The sequence below is a fragment of the Rhincodon typus genome, chromosome 18 (genome assembly GCF_021869965.1).
Source record: "Rhincodon typus isolate 14 chromosome 18, sRhiTyp1.1, whole genome shotgun sequence".
NCBI classification, from domain to species: domain Eukaryota; kingdom Metazoa; phylum Chordata; class Chondrichthyes; order Orectolobiformes; family Rhincodontidae; genus Rhincodon; species Rhincodon typus.
In genome coordinates, this window is record NC_063349.1 from 11,276,802 (window position 1) to 11,304,158 (window position 27,357).

The 27,357-nt window shown below is 39.5% G+C and overlaps 1 protein-coding gene across 1 annotated transcript in view; it reads left to right on the forward strand.

Moving 5' to 3' along the window:
- Positions 1–48: 48 nt before the first annotated feature.
- nampt1 (nicotinamide phosphoribosyltransferase 1) overlaps positions 49–27,357 on the forward strand; it is a 32,328-nt gene continuing 5,019 nt past the window's right edge. The window contains exons 1-10 of the mRNA XM_020516383.2: positions 49–259; positions 5,672–5,828; positions 7,444–7,547; positions 15,660–15,788; positions 15,952–16,110; positions 16,607–16,743; positions 17,710–17,935; positions 24,316–24,435; positions 25,858–25,998; positions 26,930–27,064. Of these exons, the coding sequence (XP_020371972.1) occupies positions 206–259; positions 5,672–5,828; positions 7,444–7,547; positions 15,660–15,788; positions 15,952–16,110; positions 16,607–16,743; positions 17,710–17,935; positions 24,316–24,435; positions 25,858–25,998; positions 26,930–27,064 (1,362 nt within the window). The 5' untranslated portion in view covers positions 49–205. The remainder of the gene's footprint in view (positions 260–5,671; positions 5,829–7,443; positions 7,548–15,659; positions 15,789–15,951; positions 16,111–16,606; positions 16,744–17,709; positions 17,936–24,315; positions 24,436–25,857; positions 25,999–26,929; positions 27,065–27,357) is intronic.

The window sequence follows — 27,357 nt, forward strand, 5'->3', positions numbered from 1 at the left end:
CCCTCCCATAGTCTCGCGAGACGTCCTCGTGCCGCCGCGCTGCCCCAGGCGCCAGGGGAAAGGGGCACGCGCGCCGCTGTTGGGCCATTCGGCAGCGGCGGTGGGAGGGTACGACGTTTCGGGGAAAGGTTGCTGCTCGGATCGGGCTCCTGGTAACCGCTCCGCCCGACCACCTCGGGAAAGAGGGAAACGTCAGCAGGGTACAATGGACAGTCGCAACGGCGATTTCAATATCCTGCTGGCCACTGACTCTTACAAGGTAAATCCACCACTCTTCTCCTCCTCCCCCCCCCCCCCCCTCAAGTGATCTCCTCTAACAGCGCGGTGCTTACTCAACTCTCACCGTAGGCCGCGGTCCTGGTAAAGGTTAAACGCTATTTATATACGGGCACGACCCCTACTGCCCCTGAGAGTAAGTAAGTAAGTAAGGGGATCCAGGCCAGACTCGGCCGCCCGCCTCCCTCTCTCGCTCGCTCCAGAGGCTCCAGGCTTCCCCCGACCCCCACAGGTGGATACTCCGGTCTGAGCCTGAGTTTCTCAATGAAGGAGACAGAGAGGAGAGTTGTGGGAGGGCCGCTGTCCGAGGGAATCCCTTCCCGACCCCTGGCTCTGTCATTCTGTCCTCACCGACCCTCCCTCTCTGCTCAGTGCCTTTTATTTTGGCCATCACAATGAGTGAGGGAAGGCAATTTATTTTCTTGTCTCTCTCTCTCTCAACGTATCCTGTGAGACAGTTTTTCCACCTGTAAACACACCTCCAGTCACCGTCTTCCTCCCTCCCTGCCACCCATCCCGTTGCTATCTATCCCTCGAGAATTGTCAATCTGTGGTTGAACAACTTCGCTTCAGCTCAGTGGAAACCGAAAGCCTTTCTACCGTAGAGCGTTTTCTATTCCTCCTTTTTTTTGTCCCCGATTGGGAAATGAAACTGAAAGCGCGGAGGGAGGTGAGGGTGGTTGATGGGGGATTTCTATAGATAGTTGTCAATGATGTGACTCCAGTTTCTCACCTCTTGCTCACTCATTTAACACTTCGTTTTGAAAGATCGCTTTCACAAAATGAGGCGACTGTTCCAAATGTCAGGGCTGTATAATATTTGGAAAGAAATGTGATTTTATTTGGGTTAGTTGTTTGAATAGGCGTACGAGCAGTTATTGCTCCGACTTTCTAATGACATACAACGTATGCAATTTCCTTGAATGGTGATTTCTGTTTTGCCGTTATTCATAAATGGGCAACTTTCCATTCCTTACGTGCCGCACCAATCGGTGCTCATGGTTTATCAAATCTACCTCCGGTTTAGTTGCAATTGACGAATTGTATGGAATGTATTAACTGCTCGATGGTGTTTTTTTTCCCTTCAATGACTGGGTTTTCCTCTTCTTTTAACAATCTGTTTTGAGTGCTAGCATTGCTCGGATTTTAAATTATTTCTGATCCAATTCTTCTAACTAAACTTCCGTCTCATTCAACCGAGAGGAGGCAGTGTTTGACTGGAACTGCTCCATATTTCATCGCCAGAGGAAATCGATTGACACTCCATCCCTTATAGTGAGACAGGGCGAGGTGAAACATTCAGACAAAAAAATGCAAATTATGTTTACTGAAGTTTTTGTATTATGTTTAACAAAATCAAAAATTGCTAGAAAAGCTCTGCAGGTCTAGCAGCATCTAACTGATGTTGAAATTGCTGTTCTCTTCTTCATGATCCCAAAACTGGAGGGAAAAGAATTGAAATTACTCATCAGTTGTTAAGTGTCCAATATTCTCTGTAACCAGAACAGCATTATCATTCAACAGAACTTTTTGTTTTGTCATGAGAGGTTCAGCACAACAACTAGTTATCTAGTCAAACTAACCAAAATAAAATTAATTATTTTAAAATCAATGCAACCTTAATATCTCTGTGGTAAACAGAGAACTGAAAGACTTTGTTTGTTTATATCTGTTTCTAATTTTTGAAGTTTTTTTTACATTGAGGACACAACATCATTTCAAACACAGGATAGGTTGAATTTGATCACCATGTTCTCCAAGTTAAGCTCCTTCAAAAGTATGTAAATAGTTTCTAGCACAGCAGAGCAAAGGTGGATTTCTGCAGAGAATCAAGCACTTGTTGATTGGATAAAGGAATTGCATTCTCAGGTTTCTCATTGCGAGTTTGAGTAGAAAAGATTTGAAGTTTGTCCAAAACTACCTGACTCATTAAGATAATGGGAATTTCAGGATTATTCTCGGAGGTTTCATTAGGGACTAACCCACTTGATCATCAGCGGAGGATATGACACCTGACTGAGACATTAGCTGTAAGCTTTCCAGGGAGCGTTAACTTTGTGAGACAAAAGCAAATACTGCTGCAAATTGAAACAAAGATGTTGGAAACGTCCATTAGACCTGTTGGCCTGATTCATGGAGACTGAAACAGGTACCATTTTAAGGTATTTTTGTCAAACTTTTGCGTAAAAGGTTATCACTTTGAAATGATACCTCTATTTCTCTTTCCACAGGTGCTACTGTTAAGTATTTCCAACAGTTTCATTTTTACAGCCTATTAAAACTTCTCTTGGCTTATCTGTTATAGATAATGTAGTGACATCATTTCAATTTCAGCCTTCAGGTTGATTTGACAAATGGATACGGATTATTGCTAATGGACATTAGGTACCAGGACTCCTGTGCTGCATGGTGGGCAGCACACGAAAATTATGGAAGAGCATTGTCCTGTCTTTGGACACTCCCAATTCTGTGCTGTAATTCCCACAGTTGGTGTGGAACTTGAAGGTTATACTGACCTTCCCTCACAAATCCAGGTTGTTTGAGCACAGACTTATAACTCATCTTCTGATAATGCTTTTCATCAGTTCTCTCCAGTTGCATCCCCGCCAGCCATTGGATAGATTTGCGTTTAGAAGTGTTGGCACTGAGAAGCATCTGTTAGTCACTTTTTGGTGTTCTAGGTGTCTGATGTCAAAATCTGGAATCAGACTCGTAATACTGACTGCTTAGTCTAGCTCTCCTATTGAAAACTTTGGCAAAGAAACCTGCCTGATAAGACTGACACTGTCCAAAGGACATAGTGACAATTGTCTTAAGCTAGAATTGCCTTTTATCTTCAAACGTGACCTCATTTCTCTTTTGTTACTTATGCACCTTGTAGGGTCATCCCTGATCTAGACAAAGCCCATTCTTTGTATCCTTGAACTTGGATTCAAGATGGAAAACTATTCTGACAGGTGAACACATCACAACTTTAACTGTTATTGACAGAAATACTTGCCAACTTGTTTGTTTGGCACTCCCTCCACCACTGCAGTGTGTACAAATTACAGTCACTTGATCTTTGGACAGTGAGTCTTATCACACAGGCATTGCAGCAACTTTCCAAGGTTCCTCAACCACATTGTTTTAAACCTGTCGCCTTTACCAATAAGAATGGTAATGGTAGCAAATGCATGGGGATCGCTGCCAGCAAGTTCTCTGCCAAGTCACACAAAATCCCAACTTGGAAGCTATTTTGCTTTATCTTCGCTGTTGCTCAGCCAAATTCCAACTCCCTTCCGGATAGCACTCTGTAGTCCATCTGGGGTATATAACTACACCCAGTTGTTCAAGAAAAGTCAATTTGAGAATTATTAGAGATAAGCAATAAATGCTGGCTTAGCCATTAATACTCCACATGCTGCGGAAAGAATTTGTTTGGAATGGTGTACCCTTTTAAGAAGTAACATTGCAATTCTCTTTCAAAATACCAAATATGTATATTGCTGACCACTGAATACAGTGGATCAATTAGCAGGGTTAATTCTGCCTCACTTTCTGTCTGAAGGAAGATGAACTGGTAAGTCCACTGAATGTGTGAACATACAAATTAGGAGCACAACTGTGCCTTTTGGCTCCTAGAGCCTGCTCCATCACTTGCTCAGATCATGGCTGAACTGATTGTGGCCTCAACTGTCCACTTTTCTGCGAAACTCTCTTCCTCATCCCTCTCCAAGTATTGAGATTTTTCATTAACAAGGAGTCAGTGTACCTCTCTTTAAAAATCTTCAATAATCTTGTACACCACTCTGGGAAAGCGGTACACAGATTCACTACTCACAGAAAAAAAAATCCTTTATCTGTAAAATTTGTCTTGGTGCTAGATTGTATAGCTCTGATGTCAAAGATTTGGCTTGCACTGCCGTATATCCAACTTCATGAGCCACTAGGTCAAAAGACTGAAAATTAGTGAAGCAGTGTAAAAAGGTTTCATCTTAAGCTTGGAACTCTGCAGTCTTACACTACTTGTTTCTCATAAGTGAAAAATGTTCTACTCCTTCATAATTACTTGTATCTCAAACATCCTACGCTAGGTTAAAATATGATTTTATTGGTTGTTTTCTGCCCTGCTGGAAGAAAGTATTGCTTGCATAAACAGAATCCCCTTTTTTCATTCTCACAAGACCACAATTCTCTTCCCCCAACCTGCGACCCACAGTTGGCTTTTTGGACTTTGTAGGAGTCTGTCAAATTGCTTTATTAATCTTTGGATCTGTAGGTCAACCATTCAGCTTGGCCTATATACTTAATGCCTGTTGAGTCAGGTGATAATTGTCAATAGCACGTTTATCCAAATTGTTTCAGTGAGGCTACTTGGTAATATGTATTAGCCCAAAAGGACCCTTTCAACTGTTGACAAATTGGTCAAAGGAGAATTTCATCATAGCCAAGATGTAACTAAATCAAAAAAGTATGCTTGATTTATTGCTATTGATTTATGAAATCTCAGACATTTAAAATTGCGTTTTGTCAAATGGATGCTCTTACAGTCAGTACAGCAAATAGTGGAAGTGCCAAAGTTCTTGATGTCTCAAGGCATAGTGATAAACGTGCAAAAAGCATGGTTATCAGCATGTGCCAACCATGTTGAACATATTTCACTTTGCCATGGTTTGAGTTCGGCGGCCAATGGGCCCACAATAAATACTTGTCTCTTTTATATTTAGTTCATATGACTGAAATGATAGTTTCTATTAGCTGCTGTTATTCACTATCCTGGTTTTAAGTCACTATTTCACAAGCCATGTGTTGGTAAATAAAGACATTACTTTAAAGATAAGTCCTTAACTAGTGTTGTTACATGGTTAGTATACTATTTTACGTGGGGGGGCCAGTTAGCTCAGTAGCCTTGACAGCTGGTTTGTGGTGCAGTGATGCCAAAAATTCCCATACTGGCTAAGGTTACCATGAAGGACTCTGCTGTGAACCTCGTCCCTTGCCTGACATGTGGCAACGATCAGGTTAAATTCTGCACCTGTTAACTCTCTGAGATAGCAGCCCGCTGATCCTTTAGGACTGTGGCAACTTTACCTTTGCATGCGATTTTGATCTGTTTAATACTTTACTCGAGACTGGAGACTTCAGACTTGTTTCTGTTCTTTTATGAAACTTCAGAGTGATGCATGCAGACTTGTGAAGTGGCAAGTTGCATAGGTTGCTAGCTCTGAGTCCTTTGTGTCCTCAGTCTGGAGGATGTACATTATACTTAATGTAATACTGATTTCTGCCAGCAATTTTTGACGTTTTGTTGATTGTTTTGACTGCATTTAATTATTTACCTCTTGTATTTTAAAATTGGCTTTTAATTAATCCTTTTACTGTATTTACTGTTGCGCTTTCTCCATTTACCAAGGTGACTCACTACCTGCAGTATCCACCTAATACAAGCAAGGTATATTCTTACTTTGAATGCCGTGAGAAGAGGAGGGAAGATATAAAATCCAGGAAGGTGCAATATGATGAGACTGTGTTCTATGGTTTACAATACATACTGAAGAAGTATTTAGCAGGTGACTTTTTAAACATTTTCTATTAAGCATGTGAATCAAATATTTTAAAAGCTGGAATTTGGGTCACTCATTATTAGTATCTCTATTCCAAAAACCTAATTTATTTAAGACTTACTCGTGCTCATTCTAAGTTGTAATCTAGCTCATTCTATTTTATATTAGTGTGAACTATGTATTGTACATAGATGTATATAGTAATGAGGGGAGGGGTTCATTCAGTCATTAAAGAACAGTATATAAAGTTTCAATGCAAACTTTAGCTATAGATCCAGTATTAGAGGATTTTTTTCTAGGAAAGATGTGTATCAAGCAGCCTGTATTAGTACAATCAACTTTTCACAAAATTTGCCCCACAATTCGGCGTCAAAGAAATGGTGGTTGCTGCACACCCCTCTGGCAGCTTTCCATGTAAATGTTACAGCAGCAACTTGCTCTAGTTGGGTCTGATGCAGCCCTGATAGGACATCCGTAAACAGGATGAGAGAGAGCTTTCTCCTGGCACCCTTATAGGCTATGTAGGACACATCTCCCTCCATTGCATTGATTTCAGTGGCACGCCTATTAGTGATAACTGTGGCAATGCACCCCATAGAAGAGCAGGGTGTTCTTGACAACATCTATGGAATTTATGCTTTTAGTGATGCATTTTTGGATGTTGGGAGCAGTTACCTGTTTTACTCTGTTATAGTGTTGAACGGTAATAGCCTCTCCATTGTGCTCAATGGAAACCTGGGTCACTGTTTGTTCTTGTCATTCTCTTATTGACATCCATCTTAAATTTATAATTTAAATTATGCTCTTGACAAATTAAAATTCTGTACCTGATCTGGTTTTTCTATCCTGTTAGAAATTTTGCATACTTTTTTAAAAGCCTTGTAGACACATTTGAGGTTAAATAGCTTACCTACTACCTGTTGCCTCTGACACTGGAATGCAATTAAATTGACTCCTGCATCACGTGAATAGCCAAAATATTCCATGAATATTACGGTGACCAGAATTATAGCGAGTACTGCAGATACAGTCTGAGCAGTGTGTGAACTCTTACTGTAAATTCTTTCTTGCCCATAGAAAACAAGTGCCTCCTGTTAACCTGGAATGCAGTCACTTGGTTGATCATTGATAGATGTTCAGGCCCAATATGAAGTCTGCTTACCTCTTCATATCATGGCTACTACCTCTGAATCCGTAGATCTTCTAGCTTTGTCACCTGGAAACTTTCCTCTCACTACCCAAGCAGAGAGACTAGTTTGAACTTAAACGTTACTTTGTCCTGACCTGGACAAATCATTGTCTTCATTTGGAAGAAAGGAATTGTTTGGTTACCTCCTTCCTTTACAAAAGTACAGGGATTTGATGATCAAGATGTGCCTCAAAGGTGGAAAATTGGTATGATAAAATTCTTGACAATTAGAAGTACCAAGCTAGGTTCTGAATAAGGTATTCCAAAATATTCTTTTAGGAAATAAGTACAATTGCTATTCTTTGTATAAATATCAATATTTATAATGGTTGGCTCTGAATAGATTTGCCACGAGATCTTGATGGAAAAACTCAAACTTGGATTAATTGTTTAATCTCTGAATGAAAATTGCTTCCTCTAAATTTTAAACAGGCAAAGTTGTAACAAAGGAGAAAATTCAAGAGGCCAAAGAGGTCTACAGAGAACATTTTCAACATGATGTATTTAATGAGAGTGGTTGGAATTATATTCTTGAGGTAGGAGATTTAAGATTTTGTCTGCTCCAGGAATGGGAAGTATCAGGAACTATTAATTTTATTCCCCTGAATCCGCCATTTTGGCTTTACTTCCCAAACCCAGTATGTAATTACTGCTAGGATACGGTTTGAGTTGTCCATTAGTCTCTTACACTTACAACTGTTAATGCATGAGCCTTGATAGATATAGTGGGCTCGTTGACTGCAAGAGACTTCACATTCCAACAAGTAGTTTTTCCTGTTGTCCTGTTTCTGGGCAGATTTCTTCTAAGATACCCTTCTTCACACCTCCATGTCCCTTTTTAACTTTGGGTACTTGAAGCAATTTGTTGTACTATGTATGATAGTGATAAGGTTTAGAGGCGTGTGTTCTCATAATTGTGCTGTCGAGTGCAAAAGAATATACTTTACAGTCATTCCTTTAACGAAGCAAGTAACCGAACATTTGAGCATAAAACATTCCAGCGTGCACACTAGATTGGCATTCCACCAACTGATTACTAGTCAGTCGGGGAATATATGGGAGACCTGAGAATTTAAATGAAATATTTGAATTCATGTGCCCATTGATAATATTATCTGCAGTGGCAAATAATAGATTTTTTTTTTAAAAGTCCTTTTGAGAGGGAAGAACTGAGTGGTTATTTAGTTGTGTGAGAGAAATTTAATAATAGTACCTCATTCATCATTTTGGGGCAAGTTAGGTTTTTTGCTGTTTGTTATAATTGTATAACTATGTTATGGTTGATAGAAAGTAAAAGCCACTGAGTCTAATGATTTCAGGAGTATTGTCAGCCCAGCTGCCAAGTTCAAGGACATATGTTTCTCTACTCAGCTAACTTATTGTACTTCACTGGAGTTGGTGCAGGCAATTAGTCAAATTCAGTTGCTCGGGTTCCTGAGTTTATCAGTTTATCACAAAATGTCCATATGAAAAGAATTTGAAAAATGAACTTGTCTTCTTGCTGAACAATATAAATATCTTGCATTTATGTCATGCCTTTTAATGTACAAAAATGTTCAAATCAGCCAGGTATTTTAAAAAAAAAAAAAAATGTTGAGCCAAAGGAGACATTTGGAGGAATAATCATAAGACTTGTTTAAAGAGGTAACTTTAAAGGAGAGTATTGAAGGGGGCAGCAGTGTTTTGAGGACAGTTAGAAATGGAGCTTGAAAATGGTGCAGTGGTTTGTAAGTACTGAAGGGATCGAAACGTTTATTTTCTGAAGGGGAGCTGAACTTAGTAGTTTTGGAGGTCAAATCATTTATGTCAGTTTCTGCAGGGGCCAAAAAGGAAATTTGGTAATTTGTTGGAATGGATTGAGAGGCAGATCCCACGTATTAACTAAATCTAAAAGGCATCAGATGGAAGTTTGTTTGATAAAGGGTAGGCTGGAGACCTGAATGGATGCTCCCTAACTTTGTGACAGAAATCCCATGAATTCTTTGTTTGTTAGAGGCAGAGAGAGTGGAAGGGGGTTTAAAGATATAGGTGGTCATGGAGGAAAAAAACTGGGATATTTTTGCTCTCCAGGAATATTGACAATTGACAATATTCCTGGACACTGCACTTCACCCAGTAGAGTGCTGTGAATACCATCAGACTTGGTGGATAGCTAAGCTGATTTATGTACAGTATATGGGCCATGGTTCAAGTTAATTTGATTGGAAATACTGAGCTTAATAATGTATCACTGACTAAAGTCCAAACAGAAACAATTAAAACACTTAAAGCTCTTCGAATGCTTTGGACATTCAGATGAAGTAACAGCATAAATTAAAATAGTTTAGATTGAATCACCATATATGGACATGGCTACATTGTAACCAGGGATACACAGCATTATGAAAAGATGGGTAAAGTAGAAAAAGAGGAGAGTTGACCCTTTATTAAAGGACAGTACAAGATCAGAATTGAGAGAGGATCTTGGCTCAGAAGATCAGGAAATCTAACAGGTATTGTGGACACTAGTAAAAAGGTCAGAAAACATTGTAAATAGTTTTTGGGCCCCTGGGCAGCAGTTATACCATTGGACAAAGCATGAAGCAAAAGTAATCCAAGTTTTGACAAATGTAATGCAGTAATTGTTAGGGGTGGGGAGCTAAATCTTATAAACGAGACAAAAACATTGGCAATGATAATTCAGAGGATAGGATTGTTAAATGCTTTTACACCGTTTCCTAGACTGATGCATTTTTTCAACTTGGGATAAAGCTTTTTTAGGCCTGGTATTGTACAGTGAAGCAGGGTTGATCAGCAATCACGTATGACTAATTTTCCCAGTGATCTCCCAATAAGACAGTTGACTTCCACATTGAAAGTAGCATGCTGCTGCCTCAAACAAGAATCTCCAACATAAACCAATTCCATGGATAGAGTTGATTGAGTAAATTGGTTAAAAGGAATGGAGCTAAATGAGCAGCAGAGAATATTTTTAAAAAAAAAACAATTCTGGGCCTTAGTGAACTGCACTTCAACCACCTGACCTTGAACATCTTATTGGAGGAAATATTCACAGGACACTGACTTTCTGGATTGTCAAAAAAAAAGTTTTGGATTTTTCTTAATCATGACTTTTTTGCTGCTGTTTGTGTGATGTCTGTGTATGTGTGTATGCATGAAGCCAGAGCCAGTGTTGTTGCGAGTCATTGAATAATTGATCTTCATCAACGGTTTAGGGCAATACATCACAGCCTGTTTCAAAATGGAAAAGAAAAGAAGGTGAGGGAGAAACAATACCCTTGCGGACAGAAGAGGAGACAAATAAAATGGTTGGATTTACCTTCCTGCCTCCTGTCTGCAACACAAGTTCAGGATTAATTCATTAAAACAAGCCAAATTTGACCACAGTACATACAAATCTGACCAGAGTCCAAGTTTAAGAAAAGAGTTTAAATCTGATACTGAAGTAAACCAGTTGGAAGCCAAGAAGGAAAGTCAGTGTCTGAAATTTTTTAAGCAAACAAAAGAAATTCTTAATCACAACATTAGAATTCAATATGTGCAAAGATGTGTGTAGGAAAGGAAAACTTCACTGCTGAAACATTGGCCTTTCTGAACATAGGATTGTTACAATTGTAGCTAGGAGAACAAAGGCAAAAAATACTGAGTTACTCCAGACGCTTCTCAAGCATTTAGACACTGGCCAATTTTTGGAACAGATAAGAGTGAGAACCTAAGTGATTGGGGTACTTCACCTCCACATGCCAAACAAACCACTGATTAGGCTGGAAAAGAGGGACATATGGTTAGAATTTCAAAAAAGGGCAAGCTCTACCACAAAAGATGCGGGACATAGAATTAAAAGTACAAGTATGACAGATGGAATTAGCTATGTTTCTGGGAAACGGCTTGACAAGCCTTGGGCACTGTACTCCGCTATTGAAGGAAACTGCAAAAGCAGAGGGGAACCAGAAAGATGTCATAACCTGCAGACTTCAGAAGCAAAAGAATACAAGCAAGAAATCAAATTGGCAGATATTGCTGAATTAAATGGGACCAGAACAGCTTAGTATAAATCAACTGGTGAGAAAAGGCCTCCCACAAAGACCTAAATGGCAGAGCAGTAGAAACTAGCCTGTCAAGTGTGATCCAAGGTATCCCAAAAGACATGAGATAAAATAGGGATCAGTCTACCCCCACAGTAGCTGAATTGGGAAAATCATTATTCTGTAAGCAAGACTGCACTTAGAACCACCCAAAAAGCAGTTCAAGTGCTGCTGGTAACTCCTTGGTATGCAAAATTAGATGCAATACTTAGTTGTTGGGCCAGAGGGAAGTGAAGTGCCAGAATGAGAATAGCAGAAGTAGAAAGAGATGCTGCTTTCTTCCCAGGAATAGATAGCAGCACAGAAAAGGTGCCCAGACAGACTGGGAAAAGGAAGGGAGCATGTAAGCCTACTGACTAAGTGGATGCCTGGTTCAAATTGAAAAGCTGGCTTCAATTAGAAGCTGACAAAGGAAGTTCCCAAACGATAGATACAGTTAGTTACAAAAATAGCTGTCCCAGACTTAAAAGAAAAAGCAACCTCTACCTGTGCTAGATGAGCAGGAGATCTGGCTATCTAACAGTCACTTTCCTGGTATTGGAAAGGGAAAACATGGAAATTCCAACTTGGACTTGATGATGCTACGCTAGCTGAAGAGCTGCAGGGCAGTGCAGCAGGAGCTGGACAGTTATCCAAGAGTGATAATATCCCTGGACGGGGTGGGTTGGAGACCAATCCCTTTGTAAGATAACAGAGCAAGGAAGCTTCATAACCCTGGAGTTATGAAGCAGTTTTTTGTGACTGCCACGTGACGTTCCGATGCAGGTAAAATAAAGTGAAGTACGACTCTTGGTCAACTGGTGAAATGTCTTCCAGAGGGTGAATATCTCAGGATAGCCAGGAGGAATCAACTGGGAAGGAGTATGTCGCGGCTTCCCCAGTTGAACCCAAGACTTGAATCTGGAATCTTCAAAATAAATGCCCATTTTAGCACCCTGACCAAAGGGCAGTGGGACCATGTGACCACCCTGCTCAGAAAATGTGAAGAAATCCATCCAAGATGTGAATGAGGGAGAATCCTCTCCAGGAAATAAGTCTTGACCATCTGAATCCTAACAAGCTGGCACGTGTCACACAGGAAATCTAGCACGAGCTGGGCCACAAAATAGTTGAGTCCAGCCAGAGCAGCTGGAGCACCCCATTGCATTGGCTGTAAGCTGGGCAGATCAAAACACCTCCACACTTACCACTGGCAAATAAGTGTAGTGACCAGGATGGCCTCTGATGCAATCTCTCTCAAACGATTATTTAGACTAAGTGAGGCAGTCAGATGTTCCTGGATGATTGATAATTTACTTAATTATGAAAAAATCACAGCTGATGTGGACGGAGGGATTCAAAGAGGTAGAAAAACTGAAAACTATTCTGCTCTGCAAATGTCAGCCTCTTAAAAATTCTGAGAAAAGTGCACAGCAGCCAATTCAGATTGCTTGAGTTTGCTTCTACAACATTTTGAACCTGAAGAAAACATTGCACTCGTTGCAGGAAAGAACAATATCCTCACCATTGCCTTGACCCAAGTGTGGATCTGATACTTGTGTGGTTGACGTTCAAGAGTGATTGAGAGAATGAGTGGGGACCTCTTTTTGCCCTTTACAGGAGAAGCTAGAGGATTCATGTTTTCTGTGTGACAAAGGAATCCATCTTCAAAAGATGTGAAGGATCACAAGTTGTTTTAAAATCCATACTGATTTAAATTTAAATTTAAATTTAAAATTAACTTTGGACTAAAACATGGCTGCCACTAATCATATTGTTCAAATTGTCCACAATTCCTGGAAGGATTCTAATCATCAGTTACCAGGATGGAACGCATCAGCCTAGAATGTCATACCCTTCCATTGAGTGGACCTTCCAGTCCACAAAAACAAAATGATTAGCAGATAAGGTGCGTCCCCCACCTAGTTCTGAACAAAAGGAAGGTACTGCAACTCCTCATACTTGAGGTGCTACTAGTGGCTCACCATTGATTGCCTTTAGACAAGTAATGTTCTTGACCAGAAGAACCTTGTCAACTTGAAAACGATGCAACTAGGAACCTAACCCTACTGCAACTTCTGAACTGCCTTGCCCAAGTCTGGTAAGGAGCAAACTGCTGTTAACATGGAATCAATCTGCTAAGAAACTAATTGGTGATAGCATGGCACACAAGACTTTTTTTTTCTTGTAAACTTGCCTGGAAACTGAATCCCTTACAAGCTTGTATGTATATGTTGCAAGAATCATCCCCAGGGTTTGAGTACATGAATAAACTTTCCATTTTTATTGTGATTAACTCAAAAATTGGACTTCATTAACAGACTGAGGGAAATGCACCACGGCTTATTTTTTTAAAAGGAAGAAACCATAAGAGAACAGGAATAGCACCTACGCTAATGAATAGAAGAGGAGAAAAAATTTAAATTAAATGTCTCCCTGCTCCTTGTCTGTAACACTTTGGACAAATATTTTCTGTCTTCATAATGGAAGAGAAAAAATGAAATCCAGAAACACAAGTTTACCAACAGCTAAAAAGACTTAGGAACTTAAGATAACAAAAAGACGTGATAACAGCAGTCAAAAGTTATTAGAGGAACTTAAGGGCCTCTAACTAAAATCGGATCAATCCCTCGGGCTTGATAACGTGGTAACTTTGCAAAAATGACAGGTAGTTAAACTCGACTACAAGCCAGATGTCAGTTGTCAGGTAATTATTGAAATCTTAAAATCTCAACACTACACTTAGAACATCATTCTATAATCAGGCAAAATTAATATGGTTTTGTTTTGCAATTTATTAAAATGTCTTTGAGGGAATTTATAGCAGGGTAAGATAAAGTTAATCTGGTAAATTAGTATACTTGAATATCCAAAAGGTGTTTGACAAAGTGCCACACAAAAGGCTAGCATGCAAGATGGAGTTTATAGAGTTGTATTACAATAGATTAGCATGAATAAAGGATTAAGAGTGGGGTGCCGGAGGTTCAATGCTGGGATCTTGCTCCTTATAATCTACATCAGTGATGTAAACATATTACTTTGAGCTTACTCACCTGTGTTGACGTGGAAACTGAGGTGGTTAGCCTGATGCTGGAGCGATGGGGTTAGATTAAGTGAATGGTTAACAGAGGTGGCTGTTGGAGCCTAATGTGGGGAAGTGTGACGTTAATCAATTTGATACGGTTAGAAAAGCACCTTTTAAATGATGTAATACTTATAAATTTTGATGCTGAGAGACTTAAGTGTACTTGTACAAAGAACACAACATGAACATGCAGGTACAACACAATTGGGTAAGCAAATGACATGCACGCCAATCCCTTGCAGTAAAGGACCAGAAAAAGAGGTTTGATTCCATTGTACAAGGTTTTGGTAAGACCACATTTGGAGTTTCAGTCTTCATAGGGAAGCAGTTTGAAGGTGGCACAACAACAATTCCTTAGATTGGGCTCTGAGATGATATGGTTGCCCTATGAAGGGAGGCTGAGTAAGTCTGACATCTGCTCTTTGGAGTTTAGAAGAATGAGAGGAAATTAATGAAGCACACAAGATTTTAAAGGGGCTGTAAAGTGTAGGTTGGGAGAGTCTGGAACAGCTGGCCACAGACTATGGATAAGAGGTTAATCATTTTAAGACATGTATTGATCAGTAAATGCTACAGAGCTAACTGCCCCGAGATTCACTTGTGAGAAGTTGAAAGAAAATTAAAACGTGAAAATGCATGAAACCCTTTTTTGTCTGATATTTTAAAAAAAAAACTTTTTTTTTTTGTTGCAGTCTTGCTTTTCAATCCAGAATTCCACAGGCAGACATACCATAAAGTGAATTGGGCAGCAATCATTCTAAAAACATTTTCCCCCCTTGAATTTGGTTACCTTACATTCTCTTCCAAAGAGATGCAGAAGATTACAATGTGCTTTTTAAATAGCAACATTGTAATACTGATAACTTGGAAATGCCATATCTGATGAAGATTGGACCAGCTTCTTTTGGGGCACTGGCCAAAATAACAATGGTATGATCCAGCCAAAAGCCAGTTTTGTAAATCTTGGCATTTATAACAACAGGGAAACTTTTTTTCTCAAAAGACATTACTTTGTTGAGCACGTGTTTGATGTGAATTTTCTTTTGTCTTAGAAACTATGATATTTTGCATAAAGTTACATGCTGAAATAAAATTAATGAAATGATTCTGCTTCTCATTGTTTCTACCCTCACCCCTCTTAAAAATATATAGATGCCTTAATGATATAGGCCAGTTAAATTTTTACTATGCTGCTGGGCCTATTACTGTGTTGTTTCTTCTAACTAGGACTGAGGTTTTGGATCAACAGTATCTTTTTTTACCCTCTCCTTTGAATGTTGAGAAATTTAGAATATTTAATTGTAAAGATTTGGTTATTTGCCTTCCCTAGATCAGCAAATGGTTTGGTGGCTTTGTTGCAGTAAAGTATACATAGGTTGTAGGAAAATTTGGATAGTTTACCATATTTGAGTTTTTCAAATCATATGAAAAATATAATGTGCTGTTTCTTAAGTCAGCATTTTTTATTACAATTTTTGAACTTTGATTCTCCACTCTAGAAACATGATGGTCACCTTCCAATAGAAGTAAAGGCTGTTCCTGAAGGAAGTGTCATTCCTCGGGGAAATGTTCTCTTTACGGTTGAAAATACAGATCCAGAGTGCTATTGGCTAACCAACTGGGTTGAGGTATATATGTACTTTTTGTCTATATGGAATGTAGGTAAATATTTGCAGACTCAGTCTCCTCAAATTTTATGCAATCTCCACCTGTGCCTTTGACGTGTGCACAATGCAGTCGTTTGCGGGTAGCAATCATATTGCTTTTCCTTTTTTCTATTTTGGTTTCCAGACTAGCCTTGTTCAGACTTGGTATCCAATCTCTGTGGCCACGAATTCCCGAGAGCAGAAGAAAATTTTAGCCAAGTACCTGCTGGAGACTGCTGGTAATTTAAACGGGCTGGAATACAAGCTTCATGACTTTGGTTACAGAGGGGTTTCCTCACAAGAGGTAAGGACTGTGTGCAGTGACAATCATGTGTTTTACTAGTAGAGGTTTCGTTGAAAAAATATAATGACTTGGCTAAGATGTAAGCCATATTAGCAAATAGACGTATTAAGTTCACAACACTTTTCCTTCCTTTTTCTCCCTGACAGTGGATTGGTGAATTGGGCGCAGAATTGTTTGCACATTGCTTTAGAGTCCAGATTAGGTACAGTGTATTGGCTTAAGAAGGTGCATGGTTGTGATCAAAGATTTTTTCCGTGGGGAAATTGTGATCACCTATCATACTGTTGGAAAGACTGCATGACCAAGATGTGCACTTGATTGGGGGTGGGGGGGGGGAGGGGGTTAAATTTACTGAATTAAGTGTACGGGTTTGTGTAAAAGGTTATACTGTGGTGCAGTAATGTAATCTTTTAACTAGGTAAATATATCAAAACTGACTAAATTTCATACAGCTCAATTTAATCACTTGCGTGTCATAATTTAAGATCTCCTTTAGACAGCAGGAATAGGGGCATCTTCCCATTTAGTCAACTTCAAAGGAACAGACACCGTTGCAGGAATCACTGTCATCAAGAAGTATTATGGAACAAAGGACCCTGTGCCAGGATTTTCAGTACCAGCAGCAGAACACAGGTGGGTGCTTTCCTAGTTTAACTTCAGATTTTTGAAATGTAGCTTCCTAATTGTAAGGCAGCAAATCTTCACCCAAATGGTATGAGGAACTCCTTGTAAAGTGCCTGTGCTTTCAAAATTGCATGTCTACGTAAGAATGCTAATACATCGACCTCAACTTAATTTGATGCACAAGTCAAATGTTGTGATCACTCGGACACCTACATCATCAATTGAATCTTTTAAATTCCCTCACACATTTAAGTAAGCCTTGTTTTGCTTGATGGGTTTTTTTTACTTTAAAGAGTGGTTTAAAGACTGAAAAAGACTCCTGTTCTTGGTTCTCATTTACATTCTGACCGGAAAAGGTTTGTTTTACTTCATTGGGAATTAAGATAAGATCTTAACTCTGACTTTTTGAAATGCATGTTTCTGAGGATATTGAATATTAGCATTCAAAAATTGATTTATATCCTCCATTTTATAATTTTAAACTACAAATCTGAGTAATATTGTAATATTAAAGTATCCAGGAAATTATCTTTGTGTATTTGCACATTTACCAATTGTTTGTGGGATAGACTGTCTGGAAATGTTTGAAGTTTTAAATATAATTCTTCAGGATTCTGTAACTGTTACCGGTCCTTTGATTTAATCTTTAGGGATTTCACTCTTCTTATTACTTGGTTGTACTATTGACTCATTGTCTTTCTTAACAATGTAAATTTCATCTTACAAAGTTTCCTATGGTATATATGTATCTTTCTTGTAAAGTTGATAAAAGCAGTGAATCATTTGAGATTGCTTTTAAAAAAAAAAAAAAAAAATTGTTTTCCTCATTATTATTTTGAGGAGTTTTGTTGACTTAATTCTATTAGTTTTGAACCAGTAGGGTTTTTGTAAAATTATAGCAGTTTGCAATTTTAGTTTTGACCTGTTATTTGAACTACTTGTTGAATGGTTTCTCTTTCTTCTCTTTTTGAGCAGTACAATTACAGCATGGGGAAAAGATTGTGAGAAAGATGCCTTTGAACACATTATGAAGAAGTTTTCCACTGTGCCAGTATCAATAGTCAGTGACAGTTATGACATTTATAATGCTTGTGAAAAAATTTGGGGAGAGGACTTGAGGCATTTGATAGAGTTACGAAGTCCTGAAGCCCCACTTATTATACGACCAGATTCAGGAAATCCACTTGATACAGTTTTACAGGTAAACTATTTCTTCTTCACAGATCGCCATTTATTATTTTCTGTGATAATGAGAGTTATTGATGTGCATTGAAATAAAATGCAAGTGCTAGTTTAATATATTTGAAATTGAAATGATGAAATAAAGTATTATTTGTACTTTAAATTTCGAATTATAATTCATAGCTTATATTTGTTTACTTTAAAAGAATTTAATCAAGTCTTCAGCGGCCCAGATGACCCAATTCTTCCAAATGCATGGTCAGATGCAGTTGCAACTGATTTTGAACACTAAAGATTTTAAACTAAGTACTTCCCACTATAATCAGGCTAATAGTCTAACAATTATCTTCCTTGCCTGTATAGATCTTACCTACACTATGAAACTTAATGGCATATTATTTGCAGGGCTTCACTTCAGAAGAACACATTTACAAAAATCCAGGGAGACAAATTGTGTTTATAAATGTATGTCCAATGTGAGACTTAAATGGAAATGCTCCAAATGGTGAAACTACCAAGAAGATAAGAAAGGAAGAAGAGGAGGAGGGTGGTGGTCATGGTTAAGGAGAACATTGCAGTGCTGGAGAAAGAGGATGACTCAGCATTCAAGGACAGAATCTATTTTGGATAGAGTTTGCAGACAAGAATGCAGTTATGTTGCTTTAAATGATCTACATACCACCAACTCGTAGCAAATGTATGAAGAAGCAAACATGTTTTTTAAAAAATGGAAGAAAAGAAGCTAAAATAAAGGGGAGTCCCAGAGTTTTCTTTAGGCAGATAAAGTAAACGGATGGCCAAAGGAAAAGTTGGGACCAAAACAGATTTACTTAAGGATATAGAAGGCACGGCTGAGGTAAGACCATGAGAAATAGGAACAGGCGTAGGCCGTTTGACCCTTCAAGCTTGCTCCACCATTAAATAGGATCCTGGCTGATCTGACATTCCTCACATCCACCTGTTACATTTTTCATGTAACCCTTGATTCCCTTTACAGTTCAAGAATCTATCTGTCTCGGTCTTAAATATATACAAGGACTCTGCCTCTACAGCTGTCTGTGGCAAGGAATTCCAAAGACGCTCTAACCTCAGAAGAAATTCATTCCCATGTCAATCTTAAATTGATGCCCTTTAATTCTGAGACTATATGCCTCTGGTCCTAGAATCTGCCATGAGAGGAAACATCCTTTCATCATTTATCCTGTCAAGCTCCTCAAGAATCCTAAATGGTTTCAACTAGATCACCTATCGTTCTTCTTAATTCCCAACCTGTTAAATCTTGTCTCGTAAGACAGTCCCTCTATACTGGGGAGCATCCCAGTGAACCTTCTCTGGTCTAAATGAATGTCTTATCTTTCTTTACCGACAATACAGGTGTTACCAAAGCTATGGTGACAGTAGAAAACAAAGTACTAAAAGACCTCAAAGTTATTGGATGAGCTGTTGGTGGTGAGAGTTATTGAAGAAGTGAGATTGGAAATTGCCAGTATCTCTGCAATGATCCTTGTCTTCCCTAGACATGGGGCTGGTGGCAGAGAAGTGGAGAATTGCAAACATTGCATCCTTGTTCCCAAAAAAAAGGACAAACCCAGTAATTACAGTCGTATCATTTTAATATTGCTAATGTGGAAACCAGCAAAGTTTCTAGAAATAGTAATTTTGGATAAAACTAATGGTCACTTGACAAATGAGTTAATTGAGAAGAGATTGCTTGGTTTTTCATATGTAAATCATTTTGAACTAATGTGTTGGAGTTCTTTTTGAGGTAACTTCAGCATGTAGGTGGGGCAGTACAGTGGCACTGCTGCCTCATAACGCCAGGGACCAAGGTTCATTTCCAGCTTTGGGTAGCTGTCTGTGTGGAATCTCATTGGAGAATCGGTGCAGACTCAATGGGATGAAAGAGGAATTCTGTGAATAGAGTGGGTTGCTAAGGATGATGCAATTGATGTGGTCAACATTAACTTCTGAAAAGCATTTGACACTGCCGTACGTCTGACTTGAGAAGTTTTATAGCTTCGAATAAAAGGGACCGCAACAGATACAAAATTGGTCGAATGATGGTCTTGAGAGCAATGCTTAACGGATCTTCGCCTGGATGAAGGTTTGTGGTGGAGTTTTGCAGAAGCTGGTTTGGTAGCCTTTTTATTTTATTCTCTTGTGGGATGAGAGTGTCACTGGCTGGCCAGCAATTTATTGCCTATGCCTAGGATCTTGGGAATTTCTGCAGTGCACCTTCTGTATAGTACGCACCACTGAAACTTGAGTGGTGCCAATCAAGCAAGTTGCTTTGTCTGGATGGTGTCAAGCATTTTGAGTGTTGTTGGAGCTGCACCCATCCAGGTAAGTAGGGAGTATTCCGTCACACTCCTGACTTGTGCCTTGTGGATGGTGGACAGGCTTTGGGGAGTTAGGAGGTGCATTACTCGCCATGGTATTCCTAGCCTCTGATCTGCTCTTGTCACTGTTGTAAAATAAAAATATGGCAACTCCAATTGAGTTTCTGGTCAATGGTGACCCTCTTGCATTTTGTTAGTGTGCAATTGAATGTCAAAGGCTGTGTTTAGATCATCTTGTTGGTGAAGGTCATGCCTGGCATTTGTGCAGCGTGAATGTTACTTTCCTCTTGACAACCCAAGCCTGGAAATTGTCCAGGTCTTGTTGCATTTGAACGTGGACTGCTTCAGTACCTGAGGAGTCATGAATGGTGCTGAACATCCTACTTCTGATCTTGTGATGGAAGGAAGGTCATTGATAAAGTAGTTGGCAATGGTTGGGCCTAGGACACTACCCTGAGGAACTGCTGCAGAGATGTCCTAGAGCTAAGATGGATGACTTCAATCAGCCACATCCATCATCTTTTATGTGCCAGATATGACTCCAATGAGCAGACAACATTCCGGCAATACTCCTGACTATTTGTTTCAGAGCTTGCCATTTGCCTCAGATACCCACTGATTCCAGTTTTGCTTGGGCTCCTTGATGCCGCAATTTGTTGAAAGCAGCCTTGATGTCAAGGGCTGTCACTCTTGCCTCGTCTCTGGAATTTGGCTCTTTTGTCCATGTCTGAACCAAGGCTGTAAGGCACGAAATGGCTGTGGCAGAATCCAAATGGTAGATTAATGAGCGGTACTGCTTGATAGCACTAATGACATCTTTCATCACTTTACTGATGATCAAGAGTAGATTGATGTGCTGGTAATTGGTTGGGTTGGATTTGACTTGCTATATACAGGACATACCAGGACAATTTTCCATGTTAGGTAGATGCCAGTATTGTAACTGTACTGGAACAGACTGGCTTGGGAATGGCAAGCTCTGAAACGCAATCAGTAATATTGCTGGAATGTTGTCAGGGCCCGTAGCCTCTGCAATATCCAATGCATCCAACCACTTTTTGATATTACAAGGACTGAGTCAAATTGGCTGAAGACTGGGATTATGGGAGCTGTTGGAGGAGGCTGAGATGGATCATCCACTCAGCACTTCTGGTTGATTTCCATGAATGCTTCAGCCTTAGCTTTTGCACTGCTGTGTTGGGCTGCTCCATCATTGAGGATGGGGATATTTGCGGAGCCGCCTCCTCTTCCAGTGAGTTGTTTATTTGTCCACCACCATTCACAATGGGATACGGCAGGACTGCAAAGCTTGGATCTGATCCGTTAGTTGTTGGATCACTTGACTTCATCTATCACTTGCTGCTTATGTTGTTTGCCATTAGATTAGTCTTGTTTGATACCGATTGACAACTCATTTTTAGGTATGTGCAATGTTGCTGCTGGCATGCCCTCCTACACTCGCAATTGAACTAGGGTTGATCCCCTGGCTAGCTGATAATGGTTGTGTGGGATATGTCAAGCCATGTGGTTGCAGGTTGTGCTGGAGTACCATTCTGTTGATGGCCCACAGCGCCCCGTAGATGCCCAGTCTTGAGTTGCTAGATCTGTTTGCAGTCTTGTCCCACTTAGCGTGGTGATAGTGCTGTACAATATGATAGAGGATATCCTTTATGTGAAAGTGGGACTTAATCTCTATAAGGACTGTGCAGTGGTCATTGTTACCAATACTGCCGTGGACTATCTGCAGCCAGCAGATTGATAAGGATGAAGTCAAGTATTTTTTCCCTCTTGTTCCCACATCGTCTGCTCAAGACCTAGTCTGGCAGCAATGCCCTTTTGGGATCCACCCAGCTCAATTAGTAGTGCTGCTGCTGAGTCACTCTTGGTGGTGGACATTGAATCCCCCACTCAGAGAATATTTTATGCCCTTGCCACCCTCTGTGTTTCTTCCAGTGTTGTTCAACATGGAGGAGGACTGACTCATCAGCTGATGGAGGGATGATATGTGGAAAACCGCAGGAGGTTTCTTGCCCATGTTTAACCTGTTGGCATGAGACTTCATGGGATCCGGAGTCAATGTTGAGAACTAGCCAGGGCAACTTATTCCTGACTGTGTATACCATTGTGCTACTACCCGCTTTAGGTCTGTCCTCCAGATGATCAGGGCGTATCTGGGACATAGTCATACTCGTGAAATCATACCTTACAGACAATGTCAGACTGTTGCTTGATAAGTCTGTGAGACAGCTCTCCCACTTCTGGCACTAGCTCTCAGATGTTAGTAAGAATGTTTGCAGGGTCGATTCCAGTGGTCTGTCTGGTTTTGTTTCTTCGAGATTTTGTAATGATTCATACAATTGTGTGGCTTGCTGGGCCATTTCAGACGGCAGGTGAGAGTCAGCCACATTGTTGTGGGTTTGGCGTAACTTGTAGGCTGGACCTGGTGTGGATGGCAGATTTTCTTCCATGAAACATATCAGTGAATCAGATTGGGTTTTCTGACAATCGATTTGTTTCATTGTCATTAGTACGCGCTTAATTCCAGATACGTTTTCTTGACTTCACCACTTGCCAGAACATTAACTGAGTTTCTGAATTAATTGTTTCACGATAATACCACTAGGGCATCGCCTCCCCAACCTGATATAAATAAATGCTCCAGATCTTGGTGTGTAGGGGACAGTTTCAGAATTTGCACATAGTTTGCAAAATTTCCAGGTTTTGTAAGGACAGTAGAAGTCAAAGGGACTTGGAAAGTTGATAGGCTGGACAAGTAAATAACAGGAAGTTAATTGCAGAGAAGTGTGATATGATATATTACAGTGGGCAGAACATGGAGACAGTACAACATAAAGGGTAGGATTCTACAAGAGGTGCAGGAGCAGAGCAACCTGGATATATATGTACATAAAAATGGCAGGACAAGTGGAGAGCAGTCAACAAAGCATACGCAACACTTGGCAGAGAATACAAGAATTGGGAAGTTTTGCTGAACCTGTATGAGACAGTAGAAAACCTTAGATGGAGTGTTGTGCTCAGTTAGTCATACAACACAGAAACGGACCCTATGGTCCAACTCGTCAATGACGACCAAGTTTCACAAACTAAACTGATCCCACTTGCCTGCATTTGGCCCATATCCCTCTGAAACTTCTGTGAATGCATTGAAGAGAGTGCAGAAGAGACTTACAAGAATGGTTCCAGGAAGGAGAAACTTCAGTTCTGACTCTCTCTTCTTGCTGAGAAGGCTGAGGATATATTTGATAGAGCTGCTCAAAACCATCTAGGGTTATGATAGAACTAGATAGGGAGAAACTGTTCCCACTTGTATAAGGATCAAGAACAAGAGGGAACAACAAAATAGAAGTGATTCGCAAAAGACTAAATGCGATGTTAGAAACTTTCTCTCGCAACAAATGTTTCAGATCTGAAAGGTGCTGCCTGGACGTGAGTCAAGAGGGTTTTTCCATGATAAACCGAAGTACTGTGCAGCTTTTACAGGGAAAGTGCGAGAGAATGGCCCTAATTCATGCTTATTTGGAGAGTCAGTGTAGACATGATCAGCCAAATGGTCTCCTTTTTTGCACTAACAATTTTGTCTTTTTTTTGTGGTTTTCAAAATCAACTCTGCCACTGGATGTGTATCCTTCATGAGCATTCTAAAGGAGATCTAAGAACAGTGACATAACAGGTGTTGTCTCTTTTTTTTGTGCTGACAGTAGAGATGAAAGCTATCAGGTGCTGGCACTCAAAGTAGCCAGCTTGCCAACTCTGATCTGGATTGAGGTGTGTCAGGCAATATCAACAGAGCTTTTTGAATGTTGTTATTCTTTGGATTCTATTCCAGATGCAAACTTTCTCTCCTTCCTTCCCCCTCCAAAAAAAATTTAACTGGTCTGTTCTGACTCCATATTGTTCAAGTTGGATTGGGGAGAAGTAATAAATGACTATTAGCTATAAAACTGATTCATTGTTCTGAAAGAGTTACTTTGCTTGAAATTAAGTTATTGATCTTTGAATTTGTGTTGTCTAATTAAAATGTCTATTCTCCGACTAACAGGTTCTTGAAATCCTGGGAAAGAAATTTCCACCAACTGAGAATTCTAAAGGTTATAAGGTGCTTCCTCCTTTCTTGAGAATTATTCAGGGAGATGGTGTGGATATAAACACTCTGCAAGAGGTAAGAGTGCATAATCTAGCAAAGTAATTGCAAGCACTAGATTTTCTTTTTTCTTTTTTTTTCTCAAGACCCCTTAATAACTGTTTTGACCTAAACTGTTTGCATAATTGAAAGACAGCTTTGAGTGGTTAAGTGAACTGCAGCAGCATCTATTTCACACAAACAGAAGGTGAGAGGAGTGGTTTTATGGAGGACTTAGAAAGACGATACTGGAGAGAATTTATGGCTAGCATTCTAGGAGCATGGACCTATAATCACTGAATGCATGGCTGCCAAAGGTGGGGTCAGTGGAAGGCATCTGAGTTAGTAGAACAGAATTTGTTGCAGGTCACTGCAGGTGGTTATAATAATAGTAGATGAGTGAAACCATTGAGGAACTTTAAACACAATTTTTTTAAACCTGAGGCTAGGAGTCAATATAAGCTGGCAATAATGATGAGGGAGTAGAACTTGGTGAATTTTTTACACTCATTCTAAATACAATAAAATGTTAATCTATCAATGTGGAATTCTGTCACAGAAACCGCTGGAGACCCCAAAGCATTGAATGTTTTCAGGAAGGGGTTAGATACAGTTGTTGAGACTAAAGGGATCAAAAGGTATAGGGGGAGAAAAGCGGGAGCCTGGTACTGAGTTGGATGATCAGCCATGATCATATTGAATGGTGGAGTAGGCTCTAAAGGCTGAATGACCTACTGCTGCTCCATTGTTGGTGTTTCTGTTTAATTTCACACATTCTCTGTGTTCTGTCCACTTTTATTCACAATTTAAATCAAATGAATTCCTGGACAATAAAACTGACATGGCCAATGGTTCTACATATCTAAAGCAGAGATTTTAAATCAAAAGAAACATAGATCAAACTATGCAGTGATTTTGGTCTGGATATGCTTTGAATACTGTGTCCAGTTTTGGTTGTTGTAATGGGTAGACATTAAAGTGCTGGCATTATGGCTTTTTCAGATATGAATTGCAAATAGTGTTGAAATAATAGTAAATCCAGAGTTAAACCATGGAAATGAGACACTGGGACACAGGTTCAAGCGATTAAAAGTAATGTGAAAATTGTCTTTAAATCTGAAATTGTTTGATTAAATTGGAAAGGACTTCAGCTTAGATGGTTTAAAAAAAAAAACTGGATGCATCCAGATATCTCTCATCAACCTGTTCAGATATGTTATGACATAAATATGGAGCAGGTGGGACTTCAATCTGGCCCCTTGGCCCAGAGTAGGAACACTACCATTGCGCACACAACTCCTCTCTTCACCCCACCCACTCCTCAGTCCTTCACTAAATCTATCTATGAAGTCAGTACTGGATTGTTACTGATTAAATTCTGCATGTCTTAGTTCATTTAACAATAGGTGTATTTATAGGGCTATCTGTCTGTAGTTCAGAAAGTATTATGTTATTTTTCAGATCGTACAAGGAATGAAAACACATAAATGGAGCATTGAGAACATTACCTTTGGATCTGGTGGTGCTTTATTGCAGAAAATGACCAGAGATCTCCTGAACTGTTCCTTCAAATGCAGTTATGTAGTAACCAATGGACTTGGGGTATGTTATTCTATATTGAGTCGTACTTAAAAACAATTCTAGGTTTGGGTAGAGAAATTACTTTGTTTGACATTGAATGTTACGTCTCAATATCCAATATTTGAATCATGCCCTTAGTTAATCGATGTATAGACTTGTTTGAGCTGATTTCCTGAATAAGTTAAGTACAGGTATTCCTCCTATAATGTGATAGTTGTGTTCTTGCATAACATCGCACTATGGAAAATGACATCATAGGGAAATAGCAATAGAAAATCGCTATACCTGTACAGCAGAAAGTTTGCGTTATCCAAACAGCATCCAATATTCATCAATCTCGTTACAGCCAATTTGCGTTAACAAAACACATAGCAGAAATACCTGTAGGCCAGTATGTTTAGTGCTCATTCTGGCTACATAATCTGAGTTCTCAGCTCAGATCGTATACCCAAATCCTGCAGTATGAAGCTTTAGACTTTACACCATTCTGTTGACAAACAATAGTATAACTAGATACATCTTGTGGAACAATACACATATTTATGCCAGTTTTTTCTCACGTGATTCCCAATATAAGCCAAGTCCTCCCCACTTTCCACATCCTTTTTAATATTCCTCTCAGAAGTAACTATCTAATTCTTTATGGATTCACTGCTTGTGTTCCACAGTTAATGCTTGCTAGATTATGATTAAAATGACATCGGTACATTGCCTTTCTTCAGCGCGAGAGAAGACATTGATGAATAACAGTCTGCCAACACTCAATGTACTTTTCAATGGTGATTGTTTGGGTGGCATTTATGAACCTGGAATCTTGCTAATCCTAGTGTGACCTGACATCATGAATTTATCTTTTGACATTTGTGTGGGTGTTTTCATAATAACAGCTGCTTTCTCATTCATGTTAAAAATTGTACTCCTAATTCTGTAAATTGACCTCTTTCATTTTCAGGTAAATGTTTTCAAAGATCCAGTCATGGATCCAAACAAGCGATCTAAGAAAGGACGTCTGTCTTTGCACTGTACTACTTCAGGGGATTATGTCACACTTGAAGAAGGTAAAGGAGAACTGGAAGAAAATGGTCCTGTAAGTAAACTTGAACTTTATTTGTCTATGTCACAAATACATGGAAAGTTGAACATGATCAGAGCGCTAAAGTTAATTCAGTCAATTAGAACAAAGTGTGTTAATATTTGTGGAATTTTACTTTCTCCCCAAACCAGTATTATGCCACTCAGTAGTAATGAAAGTTTTATATCTAACAAGAAAAGCAGTCCAGTACTGTATAACAGTGTGGAGCTGGAGGAACACAGAAGGCCAGGCAGCATCAGCGGAGCAGGAAAGTTGACGTTTCCCTACCCGAAACATCAACTTTCCTG